Raw genomic sequence first — 22732 nt, forward strand, 5'->3', positions numbered from 1 at the left:
CGACAAGTACAGGCAGAAGCCTTCTCTCTTCTACACAACAGAGCGGCTGACATAAGTAGCGTCCTGCTGGAGTGTTAAAGTAAGGATTGCATGGATAGTCTGGTTTCAAATGTCATTTAGCGGATTTTATCTAGGAAGATCTATGTCAACTTTGTAAAAGCGGTGTTCATTTTATTAAATGTTCTAATGTTTGAATTATACAGTGCTTTTTGGATAGTTGCATATTAGTCATTTAATGACTCATTCTTGGGTGTTATTCCTGCTTCAAAGCTCCTATTTCTGTACCCCTGGAACTGTTACATATTGGTTTTTTATTGTATGATGTGATTTCTGTCACTTCTCTGAATTTTGCATGGCTTTTGCTTTCAGGTGTGCTGCTGGTTTTTGACAGCGTACGGATGTTAAGCTGTTGATGTTTGTGTTCTGCGTTGTGTTGCAGTATGTAATGTTTGCTCAGTTCAGTGACTGGCTGTCGGTAGGCTGTGTGTTTTCCATAATCAGTAACATGCTGCCATTACCAATGATCAGTGGGATCCTCCTCACGTTTGCTTTTTGTAAGTCCATTGTGTGTATATATATATATATATATCTCTCATCCTGGAACAATGCCTTTGTATTCCATTGTAAGAACATTTATGTTACGGGTAGACACGTTATTCAGCCGGTCCCCAAACCCAGAAAGACTTTACTAACAAGTTACACTACTACCACTCTCTTCCGCCCACGTATGTCCCCTCAAAACCCCCACGCTAGTGGTATAGTCCCCACTGGCACCAAAACAGTTAAATGGTGTCGCCGGCATGCAGTCACGTGCTCTGCGAACCCTCGTGTGATTGGTCGATGGGACTGGTGACGTGTGTGCTTCTGCTGTTCGATTGCTGGCTGGAGAGCTGATCGGTCCCGGGGCTTCAGTGTTATTACGGTTTGCGAGCTCGGTGGGTCTAGACTCTCCGCTGATTACCTGATTGGAAATGGAGGCGCAGGACCCCGGAAGGTGAGGCCGTAGTTGTTTCCCGAGGGCCCGCTTGCTAGTGTTCTTTGTGTTTAAAGGGAAAGGCCCAAGCTTTGCGCAAGGGGTCAGAACGCATGCGCAGAATGGAGGGCAACTCCGGCCATTGTGTAGAATGGAGGGAAGAGTGGACTTGAAATACACATTTCCTGCCGGTTGCCATGAGTGGCTATAAATAAAACCCGAGCTCCCACACAGGCATCCCTGCAGTTCCGCGTTATTAATGGCTGTTTGTCGCGGTGGAAATGCATCTTTTATTATGTATACTGTCCCTGCTTTGTGTCTGATGCAAATAAGGGCTAATGGTAACCACGAAAAGAGGCTTTTCATTATAATTGCTAATTAAGGGCCTGCTTAAGCTTTATGTACCTTAATAATAATTAATGATAATGGAAGCATCTATATTGGTCTGCTTCCAGTGATTTAGTTGTGGGGTCTTATTTTGAAACTTGTTAATAAATATATATATTATTTCAGCATGATTTAGTCTGTCCCTAGAGGAAAACTCCCTCCATTCAATGAGAATGTCACTACACCAGTTAACTGCAAATACATTGTAATGGAGCGCATGTTAGTATTATGTATATTTTGAAAGGCTGTATCCCCACGTGTGACCTATAAAAACCCCACAATGCCACGATACAGACGCCATACAATATGTATAAAGCAGACATGAGGTATCATTTAAACATTCACGCCCTTTCCTGTTCTAGTTTTGATGCCTTATGGAGGGCAAACCCCAGTCTCTTCTCCTTCAAGAATAATGTATAATACTCCACTAAATCAGTGGGGAAAGCACATTACCTATGCATTGTGCAGGGTTCACTAAGACCATCTTGCTCACTTGGGTTCGCCCTTGCTAACGTATAATGATATTGACTGGGATTTTCATCTCAAATGAGGTTCTTTTAATGAAGCAAATGCTTAAATTTGTGCAGACTGTTCAAAAACACACACGATAAATTGTGGCCACCTGAGAATTCTAGTTTAATAATTCTGTTCCTTGCAGTTATTTTTAAGATGCCAGGTGTTTTTTTTTTTTTTTTTTTTTTTTTATTACACTAACCAACCCGATGTGGCTTAAAGAAAATACTTCTAAAAATATAAATATAAAGGTATAGCCGTTTGTTTTTTTTCTGGTGTTACATTGTATATAATTTTATTCTTCTTCTTTACAGCTATTATAACCTTCAGCAGGCCCAGGCGTTTTACGCTTATCCCTTTCATCAAATGATGAACGGGCCTCCGAACATGGATCTGGGGAATGAGCAAAGGACTCTGCATACTCTAACGGGGGTCCCGGCCCATGAGCTCCAGGCCTTCTCGGGGATGCCTGCAAATGAGCCCCAGATGTTCCACAGTCTGAACGGAGTGCCGCCACAAGAGCCGGTTCACATGCAGATGCCAACCGAGGCCCCAGACGCTGCTCAGGATGCCATGCAAGGTAATTTCAGAGTATGCTTGGGATATATGCATCTGTTAAAAATAAAAACATGGATTTAATGTTATAGAATAACGGAAAGAATCATCTAATAGCTATTGGGTTGATCTATGATTTCAGTATGGTGGTTATCCAATGTCTATAATAACTAAGAATAAAAGTGAAATGATCAAATCTGGGAACAATTACAATCTTGTAATGATGATTTTGGTTTAGAGAGCACGTCACTCCGTTTACATCCCATCAAACTAATTCAGTTCTCAGCTATCTCAACATATTACCAGCGTAACATGGAATGATCATTGAGGGTTGAATTTTATTTTGTAGGCATATTATTTAAGTGTTTTTCAGTGTTATATTTGTTTTTTTCCCCTCATATGAAAAGGAAGAATGCCAGGTAGGTGAAGTCTCTAGATTGTGGGCTTGCTTGAGCAGGGTCCTCATCACCTGTTTCTGTAAGTTAGATTGTAATATACTACTTATATCCTGTCTACCAGTCGTACAGCGCTATGGAATATGATGGCACTATATAAAACAATCAATAATAGTCATCTTTTGTGCTTGCAGTGGGTCAAAGGAGCCAGCTCCCAGTGCATTGTTCCATGTTTGATTTATTGGCTTTTTTTTTTGTTTTGTTTTTTTTTTTATTATTATTATTGATCATGGACGCACCATTTTTTGTTTTGTTTTTCTTCAGGTAATTTGATGGTCTTGTATTAATAAGTAACTGTCGGCTAAATAATATCACTTTTACATTAGTTTATTAAAATCTACTGGCTCTTCAAATGTCCTCATGGATGCAGGGATTAGATGAAAAAGTGTCATTGCTAATTTCTTGCCCTGAACTATTCTCCCTCCATCTCAATACATACATACATACATACAAAAAAAAATCCACTCCCAAATATTGGGTGAATATATTATAATGTGTTCTATAAAATAGAGCGCTTGTGGAGTAACTATAACCAGTCGCAAAGTGCTTATTTTTATACATTTGAAATACTCTCAACGTCCCTTTTGGTATGACGTCCATATACCCATCATCTATAAAAATAAGCGATGTTCAGATGCAACTAAATTAGACTTTGAGAGAAATGACATATTCTGCCCTCTCCTGTAGAACCTACCAAGGGCAAGAGGAAGAGAGGAAAAGCAGCTACTCCTGCAGAGCCAAAGCCAAAGAAACCGTCTGCCAAGAGCGCAAAAGCCAAATCAACGGGAAAGCAAGAAAAGATCACCGATACCTTTAAGGTGAAAAGAAAAGTTGATCGATTTAATGGAGTATCCGAGGCGGAGCTCATGACCAAGACCTTGCCGGACATTCTGACTTTCAATCTGGACATAGTAATTGTAAGTATACAGCTTCCCAAAAAGGGCATTTTGGTGCCACAGCTTCAGTTTGTGTCAGCAAATTCAAAATATTTTTAAACTTACAGATTGGAATCAACCCAGGACTTATGGCGGCGTATAAAGGCCATCATTACCCAGGACCAGGAAATCACTTTTGTAAGTTCTGTTGACACAAGCAGTGCTTTAAAATGACCTTTTTTGATGGGAAAAAAAGTGTATGTCATATGGGAGGAGTAATTCTTTTCCATTTAGTTGGCCTATTAACCTAAAATAACTTGGCACACATCTTAGTATGGTGGGGACTATGAGTTTGTGGATTGCATAAGCAGTAGGACACTTTATTTTGCGATACAACATATATTTTAAAATGGCTTTACTTTTTTTTGTCTTTGCGTATTCAGGGAAGTGCCTCTTCCTATCAGGATTGAGTGATAAACAGCTCAACCACTTGGATGACCATGACCTACCAGAGAAATATGGGATAGGCTTTACCAACATGGTGGAGAGGACTACTCCAGGCAGTAAAGACCTGTCAAGGTGCTGAAGCTTTGTTCTGTTACAGGATTTTTGTATGCCTGTTTCTCTCGCTGATGTAGATATTTGCCTTGCTCTGCTGTTGATGTTCCATATTGTCTTCCTCCAGCAAAGAATTCCGGGAAGGAGGTAGAATCCTTCTACAGAAGCTGCAAAAATACAAGCCTCGCATTGCAGCTTTTAATGGCAAATGTAAGCAGCCTCTCAGTCTCCTGGTGTTGATAGTTTCAAGGGCTAAAATGGCGTGGTGTGAATAAAGTATTATTTTGTACTACTTTGCAGGTATCTATGAAATTTTTAGTAAAGAAGTGTTTGGAGTGAAGATTAAAAAGTTTGAATTTGGAATCCAGCCACACAGGATCCCAGAAGCAGACACAGTAAGTTGAATTGCTTGTTTTTAGTAGGTATTGAAGCTGACACGTTAATAAAAGATTCTTGAACAGGGGGGCTAAAAAGTATACAACCAGGCTGTTCGCTTTTAAGCACGAATATTCTGGAGAATAAAGATTAAAAAAAAGTGACATGAAGACTAGCAAGTCTATGTAGGCCATTGTGCCGCAACCCAAAAAAATTAGAGCTGCTTTGTTACACCCTTGAACCCGATGTTTTGTCGATTTACCATTGTCTTCCTTTTTCTCTTTTCTTTTTGTCCTGCCTCCTCTTAATTAGTTGTGCTACGTCATGCCTTCATCCAGCGCCCGATGTGCACAGTTTCCCAGAGCTCAGGACAAAGTCCATCATTATATCAAGCTAAAGGATTTACGAGACCATCTGAAGGGCATAGAAAGCACCAGGGAAGTGCAGGAAGTACAGTACACGTTCGACTTGCAGTTAGCACAAAGTAAGATTTCTTGTTACCACATTTATTGTCTCTGCATACCGTTCAGAAACGTTTTCTGTGACGGGTATTCCCTGAATAAGCTGTGTTTGGCCCTCGTTCTAATAACTTGACATTAGCTAGTATTAACAGGATTTCGCCACCACTTTTGATTTGTGCACTTCACTCTGTTTTTCAGTCGATGCAAAGAAGCAGGCGGTTAAGGAAGAAAAGTACGATCCTGGTTACGATGCCGCAGCTGGAGCTGATGTAAATGGGCAGACTTCTGCTGAAAGTGGATCATGCAACATGTCATCGGAAGGTGCTGGTTAGTGGATTCTTTTCATTTCGGTATAACCTTGCAGCATGTCTAGTACTGCCAAAGTACTTCAACCAAATCATTTTAAGCCTCAGTCCTGCATAACTAAAAGGTCAGCTTAATTCCCTGTGCCCCACCAATGAAAAATGTATGAGGAAGTACATTAATGTGTGTAGGACTTCCTCAAAAAGTGTTAGGCGACATGTTAATTAGTAGCCACTGTGTCTGTGGATGTTTTACTATATGCATACATACATACATACATATCTGAGGGAAGAACAGGTATCTGTAGACGTGGAGGTCACCATGGCGCCTACATGTGCGTTCCACGTACATTAATCCAGTTGGGAAAACTATCTGTTTTGAAACCGTAAATGCTTATTTTTTAGCTATTTAAGTGATTTAGTGGTAAATCACACAAAGTATTCTTCATTAGGGAATGTGGGAAGTAGTGTAAAATGTGAGTGAAATGCTCACACTGGCTAAATTGAAATCATTGAAATACAATGGTCTGTGGATGGCTTGCTGATTTGTTCGTTTTTGTTTTAGCACCCTGTAATCCAGAGTTCGGTGACCAAACTCAAAATGGACAGTGGATGTCTCCACCGTTTGTTGAGCAGATGTCTACTTACAACCACAGTGACGACCAACAGCCGGAAGAAGGACGTGCCTGAGACTGCTCTCCATTCCCAGCTATGCAATCAGACTGCAGTTTTATTGCAGTCACAAGGAACCGTACCTCAGTTACACAACTGACGCTTTTTTATTTAGCATTTTACCTCTTTTTATTATAGTGCATTTTATTGTAGTGCTAGATTACCTTACATTAGGTAGTTTTAATGAAATATTTAAACTTTTTAGAAAAAAAAAAGTTGTCTTTGCTTTTGTTTTTATTGGGTTTTTTTTTTTTTTTATATATATAATTAGCTGTATGATGCAGCTGTTCAAACTGCATGCCCCATTCATTTTGGGAAATTGTTACCCGTGATTCCACTCAAACATTCATGTTCACAATATTGATTAAAGTGTGGCATTTTCATCACATGGGAACGTACAATTGGCATACGTTGTTTAGAATTTTTGTAATTTTATTTTACATTTTTTGGGGGGTTAGCAAAGCCAATTCAGCCACTGGCAGTTCCCTGACATGCGTAATGAATTCTGCATGGGAGGGAATAAGCTGCTTTAGTACAATGCATACTTTGTTACATCTGGAATACTTGAGTTGTTTTATAAACAGGACCTACTTACAGTGCGTGTCTGTGTAATTTAAAACAAATACTTGTATTTATGTCTATCCGGTGTCGGCTTTTATTTATTTCTGGCTGTGTGTTTTTATGTTATATCATTGCACTGTGTGATGGATGACTGCAGTGTGTATGTAAGATTTTTTTTGTTTTTGTGCAAAGGATTATGGGAGTGGTAGTTCAGAGCCCCATTACCTTTCCCAGGCATGAAAATGTCACTGTTGCTCTATGAAATAACTTGTCTTTCTGTTTTGTTGCTGTACTACTAAACATATGCCATTTTTAGCAATTCACTTCAGTGTCTATTGTCTTTGAACACATTAATCGTGTAAATAGAAGCCCGGTGGAAACTGGGACATGAAATATTTTCTGTATTGACTGTATAGCATGAAGAACTGTCACATTCAACACTATCCTTAATCCCAGTTACAATCCCTTCAGAAAATATTACTTATCTTTTTTATTTCAAGTGGTTTTTTTCTCTGTTATGTTTTAAACTGCTGCTCTGCACTCAGGTACTAGGTCTAGTGGTAGAGGTGCAAGTGGTAAAACATCTATGTGGTATAGGATTTATACACTGATTCCAATAGAAAAAGGTAACACACACACACACACAATAGATGGCTTTTGGTGTTACAATCTAGACTATGACAGTTTCCCTACAAGGGTATTTTCCTATACTAAAGTAGTGAAGCCCAAGAGTTTTTGTACAACTGTTCGTTGACTAAATCATGGTGTACTTGTTTCACGCTTAAACAGCCCTTACTTAATGTAAATAGAACCACACTTTATGGCAAACATGTTTCTTTGTATATTTAAAACGGCAATGTCTGTATAATCTGTTGGCCAATGACTTTAACATGGAGAGATTAACTGTAGGTGAATCCTTTATTTTCAATTATATTTCTGTAATTGTCTGGTGTGATATGACAAGATACATTATGGTTTCCAGTCTTGAATTTTACTAGGGAATAAAGTGTTTACACATGAAAACTTCTGCCTGTAGCTATCAAAAGCCTATGTTTGCAATAATATTCACATTTAGGTATTTTCTCCGATTTCTACATGTCAGTCATATTCTAGTCTCAATAAGAGCTCAACAGGTTATTCTGAAGCACTGCCTGACTGCTTCCTGATGGGGTTAATTGGAAATGATGTGAGCGTTTAACACAAGTACTGTAGCATATATGTTGTTTATCATGGATGTTTCCACCATTTACTTAGAAAGTACCTCCAGATTCCTCTGTATATTTGTATTTTGAAAAACACTTTGTTTTAACTATTTGCAATATGGCTTTAAATGGAGCCCGTTGACCAACATATGTAAAAGGTGAATAAAACATTGTATTGTTTAAATTGTGTCACTAGTTTTGATTTAAAAAAAAAAAAAAAAAAATAATCTTAGACTTGCTTAGCAAAGACTGTGTGTTTGGAATAAGGAGTATACAACAAGAGTTTAATACATCAGCTGTGTAACACAAGTCTAGGTTGAAGGAGGAAAGATTTACATCTTTTAGCCTAACTGAAATACTATAAATCTGTTTTTTTGTTGTTTTTTTTTAAACTGACATACTGTATTTAGTTACATCAAGGCTAGACTATCTTAACCTAATTCATTTTTTTTTAGTTCTCATTCTTTTTGCCCCCTCTTTACAGCAAATCTAATGACCAGAAAGAGAGAACTTTCTGTTCTCAGGCTCTCCTCGTTTAAGTTATATTTCTTAATGTTTAAATGCCGTTATATTTTAGTGTATGGAATTGTAAACGTGACAGACCTGCTTTAATACCTTTTTTATACTTACTGGGGACGCTGTAATGAGCATGGCAGTCTATATAGTACAGTGCACACTTTAAACAGTATCATTTAACAAAGCACCAGCAATAAATTGGATAGAAAAGAGTTTGTATTAGCAGCCCCACTATGCTACAGAAAAAAAAATTGGTTAGAGTGCTGCTGTGCATGAGATCCAAGATCTATTATGTAGCTGGCACTCGAGCAGTTGTTAAGACAATCTGATATAATGGTAACAATGCACAAAAATGTGAAATGCTGTTGCCCCCTTAGTAAATTAATCCAATGTCTGTAGTGATATATATATCTATATATAGTGATCAGCCACAACACTATGACCACCTGCCTAATATTTTATAGGTCCTCCTTTTGAGCCAAAACAGCCCTGACCCGTTGAGACGTCTGAAGGTGTGCTGTGGTATCTGGCACCAAGCAGCAGATCCCTTAAGTCCTGTTAGTTGCAAGGTGGGGCATCCATGGGTGCATCCTGGTTGCATGTGTTCTCCAGGTAAGTGATGCACCTGCACCCAGCCACCCACGTGATGTAAAAGAAAATGTGATTCATCAGACCAGGCCACCTTCTTCCATTGCTCTGTGGTCAAGTTCTTATGCTCACGTCCATTGCAGGGGCTTTCGGCAGTGGACAGGGGTCAGCATGGGCACCCTGACTGCGGCTATGCAACAAACTGATGCACTGTGTGTTCTGACACCTTTCTACCAGAACCAGCATTAACTTTCTCAGCAATTTGAGCTACAGTAGCTTGTCTTTTGGATTTGACCACACGAGCCAGCCTTTGTCGACATATGCATCGATAAGCCTTGACAGCCAATTACCCTGTTGCCGGTTTACTGCTTTTTCCCTTCCTTGGACGACATTCGATAGGTGCTGACCCGGAACATCCCGCAAGAGCCCCCGATCGTCTAGCCATCACAATTTGCTCCTTGTTAAAGTCTCTCAAATCCTTACGCTTGCACATTTTTCCTGCTTCTAACACATCAACTTTGAGCGCAAAATGTTCACTCGCTGCTCAATATATCCCATCCAGTGACCGGTGCCATGATAACAAGAATATCAGTGTTATTCAGGTCACCTGTCGGCGGTCAAAATGTTATGGCTGATCAAATCAATGTATCATTTCTGTTTTAACAAGCGAGGCATGGCACCTCAAAAAAGGACATCTAAGAACGACCAATTGTCACAATGCAGTCACTCTCATTTACTTTTTGAAGTGATAATCATTGAAAGCACCAGCAAAAGATAAGAAGAGAACCACTTATGAGATAGATGATTGCAATCCTGGGTGTACTTTAAACACATTTGGAGTGATTTACAAAGGTAGGTGAATAAGAACGTACATATCTGTGGAAGCACAAGGTGCATAATCATGTCATAATGTGTTGGTAAAGTGGCACTATCATATCTGCAATAGAGATATGCATAAAGAAATTCAGTTCTTACAAACTATACACTTGTGGCACCTTTATGAATCACAAACAGTACTCCATGTAAAACGTAATTCTGCTGTGTTATCAAAGTATGTTTGCATGTTACATCTGTTTACTTATTTGCCATGGGCAGTTAAGGTAGGGATATGGAAGGATAAGGTAGTGTGGGGGGCCCATAAAGCTGTACTGGCCCCCTGGTTGGCAGCTCTAATTCAAGAACGTAATTACATACTTTGGAGCGGTGTTAGCGATTGTGTAGCTGGAATCTGCCAGTGGGGTCCGGAATATACCATTTCTCCCACAGCTTCTTGTGTGCACTTGTGGCCTGCCAAGGTTTATATCTTCCGTTCCAGTGAAGAAGCTTTGCATCCTGAAGAACGCTTTCCAAAAGCTGCTCATCCGGGCTCCATCCTTTGAAATTAAATTTCAGCATCAAATGATTACAATTTCTGATGCATAACATAGCAAACCGCTGTGCCCAACCAGTGTTTATAATAGTAGTGAACCAGCTCATAACATAGGTTTCCTTGAAAAGCAACCCAAATTTATTTTTCATGAGGTTTACACATTTCATCCCAATAAACACACATAGGTGTTTATTCAGTAGAATATATCGATATATACGATATATATTATGGTGGGCCAACCCCCTTACTGCTAGAAGAGCTGAGTTGCCCCTACATAAAGCATTGTTCACAAATGACTAAAGAAATCTCACAGATTTATTGATGCATTATGAAAGATCAACCCCAATGGGTTTCTCCTGACATCAAGTCTAACCTTCAATCATTCAAATCTCCAAGTCTTCCTTAAATACCAATATGATTTATACATTAAAGATGAAATAGCTAATATATAAAAAACTTGTCAGTCACACTGGGCGGGGCTTAAAGTAAGGTCCAGTCAGAGTGCACATGCTGTACTCGGGTTAGTCGCTGTCCTACCCAGCGTTTTAATTCTCACAAGTGTCCTTTGTTGCCCTACCGGTCTGTCTGCTGCCCACTGCTCCCTGAAGCCTCTCCTCAGTCCCTCCAGCTTCCTTCTGCTCTAACCTGCCCCCTCTGCTTTGGCCCACCCCCTCCCCCCTGCTCCTTTTCAGCACCCTCTTCTGTGACCCATCTCCTCCTTCATCTGCTCTGGCCTGCCCCTTCCCGCCACCTCTGCTCTGAAGCACCACCTCTTGCCCCTATAGTTCCTCTCTGCTCCTCCCAGATCCTTCCTGGCCCCTCTACTCTGACCTGCACTCTCCAGCTCCCCTGTGCTCTGATTTCCCCCTCCAGCTCTCCTTTTCTATGACCGAATACCCAACAGGGTCAGTAGTAGGACAGCAGACATGTGGCAGTGTGTATGTATATGTAAGTATATGGTTTTAGAGTGTGTGTTACTGCGTGGCGTCAGAGAGCATTTGTAAGTGTACAGTGTTAGCATGAGTGTGTGTGTCACTGTATGGCAGTATAGTGTGTGTGTGTGGTGTTAGTATGTCTGTGTATGTGTAAGTGTACGATGTAAGCATGCGTGGGTGCTAGAACGAGTTTGCATATTAGTATGTGTGTTTGTGTATTTTAGTTGCGGGGGACAAAAATATCAATCATAGTTTTTATTAAATATGAAAAAATTGTTTACATGTGAATTAATATTTACTAGTAAAACTTTTTTCCTATAGGGTAGTCTTATATTCAGGCTTTTTCTTTTTTCCTAAATTAATATTCAAATATTGGGGGGTTGTCTTATAGTCGAGCAAATAGGTTAGATTTAGGTCATACTCACCAAGATGTCGAATGTGCCAGTAAGGTGTGATTGGGGAGTATTTTTCATGAAACACTATAAGCATGGGAGGGGTGGCCACACCACCCCCAACGGTGCTGCTGTACAGATTCTCCCTGCAGAAAAGACAAGACATCACATATATTTCAATGAATTATACAGAGCATGTTCATTCTCAACTCATCTTCTACTTGGCCAATTGCTTATTAACAGTTATTGAGTATACTTAATTGAGTGATATAACTATCCTTATTTATTAATATTGCCATCATGTGAGTCCTATAATTTACTGGGTAGGATATGAGTTACATATTTACTATCCATGAAATCATACATACTCAACATTTTTCTTCATCCATTTTTCCAATTTCTTGGTAATGTGCTGTTGTCTCCACTCAGTCATATTAGCTACAAAGACTCCCGGGTTAAAGGAACAAGTACTTGGGCTGATTCCAAGTTTTTGAATGGTTTTCTTTCGGTAGTCGAGAAAACCCATGTAGGTGTTCTACAAAAGAAGAATGCATCATGTGCCATTTTGAGCAGCTACATGTTAAAAGGCAAATGTAAATTAAAAAAAAACTTTATTTGAAGTAACCATGTACCAAACAATCTATGATCTCACATCATATATAGCAATGGTTAAAAAAAAAGTAACGCTGTCTTGTGACACCTTAATGTCCCAGGCAGATGTTTTGTTTTAGTGGAAATCATGTGCAAATCTTGTGTATGGGTCCCTGGGGTGGGGCATTTGGAGAGCTAGGTGGGCCAATGCTCCATCCCACCTCACAGTGAAAAGCCCCTGCCAGATTCTGCAAGAGACTGGATGGTTGCAGGATCTAGTCTGAGATTCTAATGTATCAGGTGCTGGACATTTAAAACCTCTGAAGCCTCACAATCAGGGAGACTGTGGATGGGGAGGCTGAGAAGTCCCCCTGTGCTCCAAGTGAGGCCCTGAAGATCCCTGACCCAAGGGTGCCTGGACCTGAGTTTTTTGTCTGGGGAAGTTTTCCAGAGCCTGGCTTGGTCGGGTCTGTCAGGGTGGTTGAAGGTATTGGGTGTTTAGGATGGTCAGTCTGGACAAGCAAAGTATAGCCAGAGACAATTTGGTACCTAAGTTTTATTTTTAAGATTTTGTTTTGGGTGTTTTTCATGTCTCAAAAAGTGACATTTACAACCCTCAGCTGAAAGGGTTTTGTTACAGTCTAATTTTCCTTCCAACACAGAAATAAACGGTTCTTACATCTTAAGATTCTCACCTGTATTCCTACTTTATTGACTACTTCTTGTATTGATGGCAAATCACAGTCTTCAGAAAAAGCAGCAACGTGTCCCTTTGATATCTTTGTGTCATATAATTCCTGAATATCACCTGAGAGACAATCAATAGTGCAAAAAGTTAATTCAAAAAAGAGCTGAAATGTAGCATTGAAACTTCATGAAGATGGGTGATAGAAATATCAATAAATGCGGGTGTTTGCCACTGGAGGTAAAGGGAACAATAAGCTTAGGCTGAGTATATTCTGCAGATTTTTTTTACGAAGAAAGTTTACATGCAACAATAGATTCGATCACTTTTGAAAAGTACCTTAATACATTTATGTAATTACTTTGTTAAGAAACTGTGTAGAAACATATGAAGAGTGATTTATGTAGGGAAATATAAAGACTTTCTGGCATTCAATGGTCATTCGGCTTCCCCTGGCACCTAGTTCACTTTCTTTAATCCAAGGAAATTTTGTATTTCATAAAGAGGCATTTCATATTCTATCCCTCACCCTCTCTCACAGGCAACACTTATGAAGCTAGATTTGGTGTAGGCAAAAGGCTGAATTTAATCACTTGAAGTGATACTTTTATATAGGACTCCTAATAGAGTCCTAGAGAATGGCCCTCTTCTCCTTCATTACCGGTAGTGTGTGTGTACATATATATTTATATATATATATATATATATATATATATATATATATATATATATATATGTCATGTTATTGTTAATTTTAGTTGTCCCCTATTTTAATAGCTCTATGGAATCCTGCATGATAAATAAATGTAATATAATAGGTCATTTTTTCAGCACTTTTTCACTGAATCTCAGGATGGAAGAGTTTACTGCATAGCTGATTCAGTTTACAATTTAGCATCGCTTGAACGTTATTAGATTCTTTTATAATTGCCAGGGCCGAACTGAGGATGACTAAATGACACACATGCAGCCACCAGCTGTTTTTATACTCACACAAAAGAAGATGGGGAGCTATTGGTCAGTGGCCCACTGGGGCTAAAAATAAAGTAGAAGTAAAAACCTACCTAAAACAATAATGTCGTCGTCCAAATAAATTACTTTTTCATGTTCCATAGTAAGCAGTGGAAGGTAAAAACGAACAAAGTTTAGCTTAAAAAAAGAAAGACACAAATAAGGTAACATACAGAATGACTGTATTGCATGCTCATAAATTTTTATTTATAACTTACTAGTATATATATAGTAAGTCAGGCTTACTGAGAATGTAATTATCAACTCCAATCAACTGCTGGTCTACTGAATTGTCCAAATTCACTGCTACTAGGGCAGTGGTGAGTCTTTCCATAGAACCACAACTATAAATTAGATTGTAGCCTGCTCAAAGTAAACCATGAGATATTAGACACATTTCAAATTCTGGTATTTTTTTACACCATTTCACTAAAAGGACAGAGAGCAAATTGAGAATTGGTGGACCAGGGCACTTGTCCCTTTTTCTTTGTGGGCAAGCATGACTCTGGCTCATTGAGGCGAGTATCAGCCTGAGTTGGACTAGCTATGCTTTCCTCTTGTAATTGCATGAGTAGGATTCAAATGGGTCAATTCTTTTTTTTTTAGCATACAATTAAAGTTATGGAAAATAACCTGATTTTTATGATAAGATCATACATTTCTCATGAATGATAGCTTATGGAAAAACGACTTGATGTATATGTCACAAAGCAGATTTACTTTGTGCAATTGTTACTTACTGGTTGCAGAAGCTCAGGAAAGGCTACACCAGGATGAATTTTCCCTTTAAGTACCATTGGATTAAATTCCACAATCTTAAAATTTATGTCTGCCAGCTGAGTGCCTTCAATCCATTTTCTAAAATTGAAGCAAAATCTTACTTATGCAATACGGACACATATATTGCAGTGCCACGTATGGCTGTAAGGTCATTATTTGCCCTCTAGATTGTAAGCTCATTTGAGCAGGGCTCTCCTCACCTGTTGTCTCTGTAAGTCAATTTGTTATGTTACATGCTACTTGTTATGTCCTGTCTACCCATTGTACAGCGCTACGGAATTTGATGGCGCTATATAAAACAATAAATAATGATAATACACTTCCTTTTCTTAATCCTAAAATTTGAAAATGTGTATATCTACCCACCATGCAGGGTTGCATCTAAATGTCAAATATGTTAGTGAAAGACAGTTGAATGCTACAAAGAATTATGTGTGGTTTGTGCCTAATAAACTAGCATTTAGAAAACATCTTCTGATGGGAAACAGGAGATATTTAGTACACATTGTGGAAAAGATTAATCACCTTATATGATTTAAAGTGTTCCTCAGTCCAACTATATAAAACAGAACATTGGCATTGGTGTGCCTATAGATGCTGTTGATTGCAGCCATAGTACCTCCCATTCTTCCTGAGGGGGCACAGATGACAACAGGAATGACATCTTCATCCATTTCATCAACTGGATCCATGTCTAGGGGGAGCACATGACATGTTGTGTGTTTAAAATATGCATTATATGTAAAAGTGTTGTAAGAGTCTGATAATAATTTATGATGCTATGCTTCCCCTAAAGGTCACTGGGTGTCCCAGTCAGCTGGAATTAGCACTGTAAGCCATACCCCCAACATTTTAGGTGTCCAAACCAGGACCCCTATTGCTGGAGTTATGGTTGGAAGTAGAGATGGACAAAGCTATCACTGCTCACCTACCTTATCAGAAGAGCCACATCAGCTTCACAAGGTCATGTGGTGGCCAAGTAGCTCGGCGGGAGAGTGCCGAAAATTGCAGAGAACAGGACAATTGGGGTTATACTGAAAGCTATCTATCTCTTGTATTATTATTATTATTTGTTCCATTTTACATTTTCACATTTATATTCCCCAACTCAGGTATCACATGTGCCTCTACCAAAAGCACAGGAAACGTGCCACAAGCAAATCCTCCTTAATTTGCCATGAAACCTCCCGAAGACAGCAAATCTTTTAGCTGTTAAAACCATTTTAACTTTTAGTCTTTTTCTTACCTTCATCTTCTTTGGGTGTGGGTGCCTTGTAGAAATTACTATACCATATCACACAAAAGGTCAGGACAAGCAAAAACAGTAGAATATGGTTCACTGTAATGAAAGAATAAAAAAAGAATATTACTTACAAATGGAAGCTGGATGCTGGAACGTCTGCAGTATACTTTAAAATGGCATATCAACCCACAGGGAATGAAGTAACCTGCTGTATTGCACATGTTTTAAACACATGGTAGGTTTACTAAGAGGTGAAACTGCATCATTGTTCGATGGAGCCTGACATCCAGGGTTGAATTCCCCATAAGGCAGTTGTGAAGACTGTCCTTTATGGGATAACCTGTAGCTCAGTGCAAACTAGCTGAGAAATAATGCTCAGAGACTGACCCAAATTACGTTGTAATCAGTATACTGTATAGAATATGTAGTCCAGACAGAGCTGCACAGGAAAAGTAGAATAATTACTGCAAAAACAAATCGTAAAAGAGACCTTTTTTATACGTTTTCTCTGTACTTACGTTTCCTCAAAATAGCCATAAGGTAGTTTTCAATATTATTACCTGTAAACAGAAACAGACTTCAATGTTTCTTATGGATAAAAGGCCAACTCTTAAAATCCCTTTTTTAAACATCAGGGCACAAAGATGTCCTTTCAACTTTTACGTTCCCTGCCAAGCGAGAGTTAACAACTATAATATATATATTTGTCAGACAATATGTTCCATGCGCTAAATGCAACTGCATTGTGCAAATGCCACCAATATCCCCAGTTACTCTACTCACACCTGTGGCTCTGTGAAGAAGTTCAATATAAAATACACAAAAAAAAGATTTTAGTATCTGCCAAAATTCAGCAAACCAGAGCAACCCAATGAGCTGCCCCATTGCCAAGCCTCCCCTGCTCTCCTCCCTCCTCACAACTAAGTCTCCTATAACTATGACTTTGTTAGGGATGAAATACTAAGCTTTCTCCCTTGAAATATGTTTTCTTGTATCATTTATGGTTCATTGCTAATGCTTTGCTCCAGAGGGTTAACCATTTATAATCTCTCTCTATATATATATATATCTCGACAAAGATCAGGTGGGACGACAGAAACGTTGATGGTTCTGTGAATAAACTACCTATTTATTTGCAAAGTCATGTGAGTGCATGAATACTTTGGACTGATATATATATATATATATATATATATATATATATATATATATACAGACACTAAAATCTTGTAGAAGTTATGTAGGAAAGAGAGTATTCACCATTGTATGAATTTTATGCAACCCTTTCCATGTTAAATGTATCTTGTTTCCTAGTTCCAAGAGTGATTGAAACTAAAATAATTCATGTTTTTTTTAAATAAAAACAATGGGAGACAAGCAAATACAACAATGTAATATTAAGAGAGCATATATTAACTGATTTACTACATTTCTCAAGATACATCTTCTGAGTAACGTGTGCTGTGTAGGCCTTTGTGGAAAAGCAAGATTAAATGAGCTCGGATGGGGAGCCAAAAAAATGAGTATAATTATTTCCTGTCTGACGAAAATCAGACTTATATACAATATATTTCCTGGACTGAGTCAATGTTTTTACTGAAAATTCTTACTGTGAACGCTTACTTTTTTTTTGGTTAAATGTGGAAAAATGTGCTTACATCTGCAAAATAAAAAATACATAAACGAGACATGGCTAAGCTATTAAAACTTGCAATTTAGAGTTCTGGGTGTGAATAATAGAAGGCAGATTTTCTAGTGTCGTTATTGCATGGTTTCTGAAAAAGCCTTGTTTTGTTTCTCAGCGTTTAGCTGTTTTATTTATACATACCAGGAATGTGGTAGCTCAGGCCAAGCTATCTTTTATCGGACATTTCTTGCAGGGTAGTGTAGAGTTAACGTCCACGCCAGCCTCTTCTTTTACCTTTGGAGGTTTATCGGTATTGAGCCAGGTTTATTTCTAATTAATTTGTCTTCGTCTTTTTGCAGGTTGACGGGCAGCGCTGTAATGCGATATGTTGCATTTGCTAACAAAGACAGAGAAAGAAATGAATTCCAGATGCAAAACGTTCCAACATCTGCAACTCTGAATAATGATCTGCATACAGATTTCAGTCTTCCTGATGGGGGGGGGGGGGTTAAAATAAAACTGCTGTTTAGGTGAAACTACCAAACTTTGGGTAAACTTTGTTTAAACAAGAAAACCAGATTTTCAATGAACAATAATAAGTAAACTATTCTAGATTTTTAATGCATTCTTATCGGGAATGACAGGTTCCCATTGCAAGTCTTATATCCCTAGGCAGTTAAATATTGAGACGTGTCAGATTTCTTTTAAAATTCTTATCCTACTGGGGATGTGTATCATGTCCTGATTTGCACAATTATTCCTAATCCATTAATTTACTCCCGCCAAGTGATAAAAGATGATATTCTTCAAAAGATTAGAAGGCGAAAGAAGAGCTCATGATACGTGCATGAATACATGTGAAAAAACATTGAGAGGTACAGGAACAAAAAGCAAAACTCGACTAGATAGGTAAAATAATCCTTTAATAGTAGCTCTGATATCTTCAAAACTATTACAATGACAGAGACATAAACATTTTAAAATATATAAAAATTACAAACTAATTAAAATCTTTGAAAGTAGTTTTGTTATATGCATCTCATGTGTGAGTTCAGAGTTAATCATCAAGGAACAACTGAAAAACGTCCTTAAATACATATAGACGATGTGCAGGGGAGAGAAAGTGTCCAAGACATTGATGCATAAGAAGTATTTTGTCACGGTCATCACAAAGCCTGTTAATGTTTACCTCTGTGGCAGCTCTCTACTGCCAGCCAGCTGCTTCTAAAGACCTGCTTTGCCATGTGGGCTCCTCGTTTTCGCTCTGCGCATCTTCTTTCTGCAGGGTGACAAGATATGAAGTCACATCCTAGTGCTCTGCCTGAGAGGACTGCACTATATGACTGATACTGTGGAGGACTGTGCCTACTTCATAAGAGAGATGTCGTGCCCCTGGACCCAGCGATGTATTTACCGTCCGCGGCCCAGCAGTGGTCGGCGTGTTCACTGCATTAAAGGGTATTCCGTGACCTCATATCCTGGCAGTCTGTAGCTTAAACACTCGGAGCACCTTCTAATGCAGTCTATGGCAGCTGTCCCTTACAACTGACCCGCTAAGCAGAGAGAACTGGGCGATCTGCCCCCTGGTTTTGCAGCAGGGGGACTGCCTTGGCCAGGATATATCACTGCCTGGACTTGTTTTATTAACATTTAGCTTTTTGCACTTTTGTGCCATAATGCATTGCAATAATTTAGTCAATTCCTTGCGCAACTGCAGAAAGCCACAATTTTTTCAACAACATGCCCTGAATAAAACCAGTGTATGTCCCACATGCATAAGTTATGTCTTTTCGTGAGGTTACAGGGTTGAATTAGGATCTTGCGCACTTCGGTTTTCAAACTTGGAAAAAAATCACAGTAAGTCAATGACCTGTTAGAAGTAGTGTGTCAGTCCTGTATATTAAATTAATCCTAAAAAAAATCTATATATTTTCATAAAATAGATAACCCAGGGTATTTTCCCAGCGTTTACTTATTTCCTCACCTGGTAAATAGAAAAGGTTGTGGTGGCATTCTGCCAACGCTGAGCTGGTGGCACTACTGGACATCTTCCAATTGCGAAGGGAAGCATGATGTGTCTTTCAGCTGCTGCACTCCTTGGCCGATCACCGTCTATGGTCCACAACATTGTCCGTTTCTTTGTGCTTCTTTAAAAGGACGCCTAAAAAACCCTATCTGCTATGAAATGTCTGTGTGGGTGAGACTTTGCTGATGCAGGATAACTACCCTGTGTCTTGTTGCTGTGCTCAATCTTGTCATGGTGTAAGCCTTTTGACATTAAACTGTCTTCTGCCACCTCGCCCAGTTTTATTCCTCCTACATAGGTTTTTGTGTTTCAGTTAATGATTTATGTGAAGTTAATGCACTTTAATCTACGTACTAAATTGATGATCATTGGCACCTGTTTGGTATAATTGTTTTATCTTACACCGAACTATATGCCAACAAAATGTCTGACTTTGTGGAAGTCTACCTAGAAGAATTGATGCTGTTTTGATGGCAAAGGGTGGTAACACCAAATAATGATTTGATTTAGATTTTCCTTCTGTTCACTCACTGTGCATTTTGTTAAACGATAAAATTAAACTATTAACATATTTTTAAAAGCATTGCTACTTTGCAGAATGCCTGCCTAAAACAGAACAGTACTGCCAATATAAATATATGCATTTTTTTTGCATACACTGCAATGCTCTTTTACAGTAGGGCCATCCAAACTTATTCACAAACGGTGGTCCAATCTGGAATGGGCCGGTCCGGGCTAGACAGGCTCAGAGGCTGGAATTCAACGCAATGCTACATGACCCCGCATTAAAAGCAAGGCTGCCTGCACTTCGTGCGAGTGGCCATAAAACAAAGTGCGAGTCAGGTAAGGGGGTGAGTCAGAAGGTAATGTATGCATGTTAGATTGAGAGAGTGTATAAGTTTGTATTAGCATGAATGCCTATGTGTGTGTTAGTATGAATGTGTGTGTTACTGTAAGTATGTGTTTTAGGGTGAGAGTGTGTATGTAAATCTGTGCATATGTGAGTTAACAGGGGTGGCAAGTGGTCAATGGTGCCACTTGTCTTCAACCTTGCACCAGGCAGAAGATGCCAGCCCTCCCAAGTTGCAGCATTGCAACGGTTATCTTAAATATACCCAATGGAGACAGGAAAGACCAGACAAGTTGTATCATCATTAGTGGGAAAACTCTCTCCTTTTAAGTTTGTTTCAAAGCTCCAAACTGTGTAATAACATGATTCTGTGAAAAAAGTCCATTCAATATATTTTAACAGTGCACGATTAAAACGGAATGCCACGCTTTTACTATTAAAACCGGAACCTATTAAGGTTGTTTGCCGGCATGGTAACTGATGAATCGCTGGTAAATTATGCAAACTATCGTTATGTGATGCACGGTGTACTCTAAACTTGGTATCTATGAATAGTATGTCCTAAAGAAAAAAAAAATATATATATATATATATATATATATATGAGACACTGTACAGAATATAGTGATTTAAAGTTTAACCCTTGTACTGCTGGTGATTATTAAATCTAACCAAGGGGCTAAATTGTCTGTGTGAGCATGTGATCTCTCTTTGTTTTACCTGTTCACAATCCTTAACTTAGTTTAGACCTGTCTAAAAATTTGTAGACCTAGTTTTTTTGTCTAGAAAATCTGACTAAATACTATTAACTTCTTCTTATATAAGTTCTTAGATTTTGCATACAACATTGTATCTGCCAGGTGAGGTTTTAATTTTTTTGTCAATTGATCTCTGTGTAACTTTTTTTAACCCTCACAGTGTTACTTTTTACCTATTGTATAATAACTCCCTCAATATTGTAAGCTCGTTTGAGCCGGGCCCTCCTCACCCGTTGTTTCTGTAAGTCAATTTGTTATGTTACACACTACTTGTTGTGTCCTGTCTACCCATTGTACAGCTCTACAGAATATTGATGGCGCTATATAAAATAATAATAATAATAACCTGAATTGAGACATGTAAATTAATTAAAAACCCTACATTTTACCATCCTTAACATTAATGAATTGAATCTGGCCCTGTGTTCTCATGTAGCAGAGGTTTCCGGCCATCTGGTTGCTCGGCAACCTGTTTCGCGCGGTTTTTCTCCCCGCCCTAGTCCAGAAGGTATTTGTAGGAGTGATATCGCGCTGTTTCGCAGTCCAGTGGCATAATAATAAACCACTTTTGTATGCATTGACGGTGAATGGCTTTTTATTCCGCGTCAATTAGGTGCTATCCTAGTCCCGGTACAGTGTCAGCGTCCGGCTGTTGGGAAGGCTCAGCAGCCGCTGCTCGTGACAGGCCTGTCCCCGCCTCCCCCGCCGCTGCTCGCCCTGGCGTTGACCCTGCCGCCCCGCTGCATTGTGGGATGGCACATCGGAGGCGGCGGGGGATCTGATGGCTACGGCGGCTCCCGTACAGTTGAATTGGAGGCGGGTGTCTTCCTATACGGGCCCGGTGCCTCGCTCCCGCCACGGGCACCGCGCGGTGGCCATTAGGGAGCTTATGATCATTTTTGGGGGCGGTAACGAGGGGATCGCGGAGGAGCTTCACGTTTATAACACGGGTGAGATGAGGCGCTGGGTTTGCCGGGGAGACTTGTCCCCGGGGTAGGCAGTATGGACCGCTGGGCCATCTGTGTACAGGCAACCGGGAGGGGGACATACAGACAGGCAGAGAGGGTTGGCGTCTCTGAGTATGTGCCTGTTGATTAATATGTATGTGTTGATATGTACGTGTTTATAGTTTAGACTGTATACCCGTATGGAAAGGCGTGTAAACGTGTGAGAGAATGCGGTGCACCTGCGCGGTGAGCGTTCAGTCAGCGCCGTTTCTGCACGGTTTACACCCGGTGCAGCTGCTAAGTCCGCAGGAAATGACAGAGCAGAGTTTGACAGCCTCCATCACTGTGTACAATGTATCAGCACACCCAGCTGCCACTCAGCCCACACTATCCCTAGTGTTCCCTTGAAATAGTATTTGCATTTTAGCCTAAATTGCTGTCAGGTTCACATACTTTGCTGAGAGGGTGGTAGATTCATGGAACAGCCTCCCAGCAGAAGTGCTAGACAGCGAGGGAATTTAAACA

At 39.5% G+C, this 22732-nt stretch overlaps 3 protein-coding genes across 8 annotated transcripts in view; 2 read left to right on the forward strand and 1 right to left on the reverse strand.

The window, feature by feature from the left end:
• TDG (thymine DNA glycosylase) lies at nucleotides 1-6359 on the forward strand. 3 transcript variants are annotated; one of them, XM_053463556.1, is made up of 10 exons: nucleotides 1-79; nucleotides 2188-2453; nucleotides 3571-3800; nucleotides 3887-3956; nucleotides 4202-4337; nucleotides 4444-4526; nucleotides 4617-4711; nucleotides 5004-5175; nucleotides 5351-5479; nucleotides 6020-6359. In XM_053463556.1, exons 2-10 carry the CDS (start codon nucleotides 2240-2242, stop codon nucleotides 6142-6144), a joined length of 1254 nt encoding a protein of 417 aa, XP_053319531.1. In that variant the 5' UTR covers nucleotides 1-79; nucleotides 2188-2239; the 3' UTR covers nucleotides 6145-6359. The 3 variants fall into 3 exon arrangements, with proteins under 3 accessions (XP_053319531.1, XP_053319529.1, XP_053319530.1); XM_053463554.1 differs by lacking the exon at nucleotides 1-79 and adding an exon at nucleotides 850-994; XM_053463555.1 differs by lacking the exon at nucleotides 1-79 and adding an exon at nucleotides 850-994 and having other exon boundaries at nucleotides 5351-5473.
• GLT8D2 (glycosyltransferase 8 domain containing 2) lies at nucleotides 2346-22016 on the reverse strand. 3 transcript variants are annotated; one of them, XM_053463560.1, is made up of 13 exons: nucleotides 21827-22016; nucleotides 18816-18905; nucleotides 17828-18023; nucleotides 16518-16559; nucleotides 16003-16095; nucleotides 15282-15450; nucleotides 14717-14834; nucleotides 14030-14114; nucleotides 12976-13088; nucleotides 12058-12224; nucleotides 11723-11835; nucleotides 10188-10366; nucleotides 2346-2485 (listed from the first exon to the last, which is right to left on the reverse strand). In XM_053463560.1, exons 4-12 carry the CDS (start codon nucleotides 16534-16536, stop codon nucleotides 10200-10202), a joined length of 1044 nt encoding a protein of 347 aa, XP_053319535.1. In that variant the 5' UTR covers nucleotides 16537-16559; nucleotides 17828-18023; nucleotides 18816-18905; nucleotides 21827-22016; the 3' UTR covers nucleotides 2346-2485; nucleotides 10188-10199. The 3 variants fall into 3 exon arrangements, with proteins under 3 accessions (XP_053319535.1, XP_053319533.1, XP_053319534.1); XM_053463558.1 differs by lacking the exon at nucleotides 2346-2485 and having other exon boundaries at nucleotides 9712-10366; XM_053463559.1 differs by lacking the exons at nucleotides 2346-2485; nucleotides 18816-18905; nucleotides 21827-22016 and having other exon boundaries at nucleotides 9712-10366; nucleotides 17828-18059.
• Nucleotides 21983-22732, forward strand: part of HCFC2 (host cell factor C2) — a 12141-nt gene continuing 11391 nt past the window's right edge. The window contains exon 1 of one of the 2 annotated variants that reach the window (XM_053463551.1): nucleotides 21983-22210. In XM_053463551.1, the coding sequence (XP_053319526.1) occupies nucleotides 22042-22210 (169 nt within the window). In that variant the 5' untranslated portion in view covers nucleotides 21983-22041. The remainder of the gene's footprint in view (nucleotides 22211-22732) is intronic. The other variant, XM_053463552.1, reaches the window with a different exon arrangement.

Source organism: Spea bombifrons, chromosome 4, assembly GCF_027358695.1.
Source record: "Spea bombifrons isolate aSpeBom1 chromosome 4, aSpeBom1.2.pri, whole genome shotgun sequence".
Classification (NCBI taxonomy): domain Eukaryota; kingdom Metazoa; phylum Chordata; class Amphibia; order Anura; family Pelobatidae; genus Spea; species Spea bombifrons.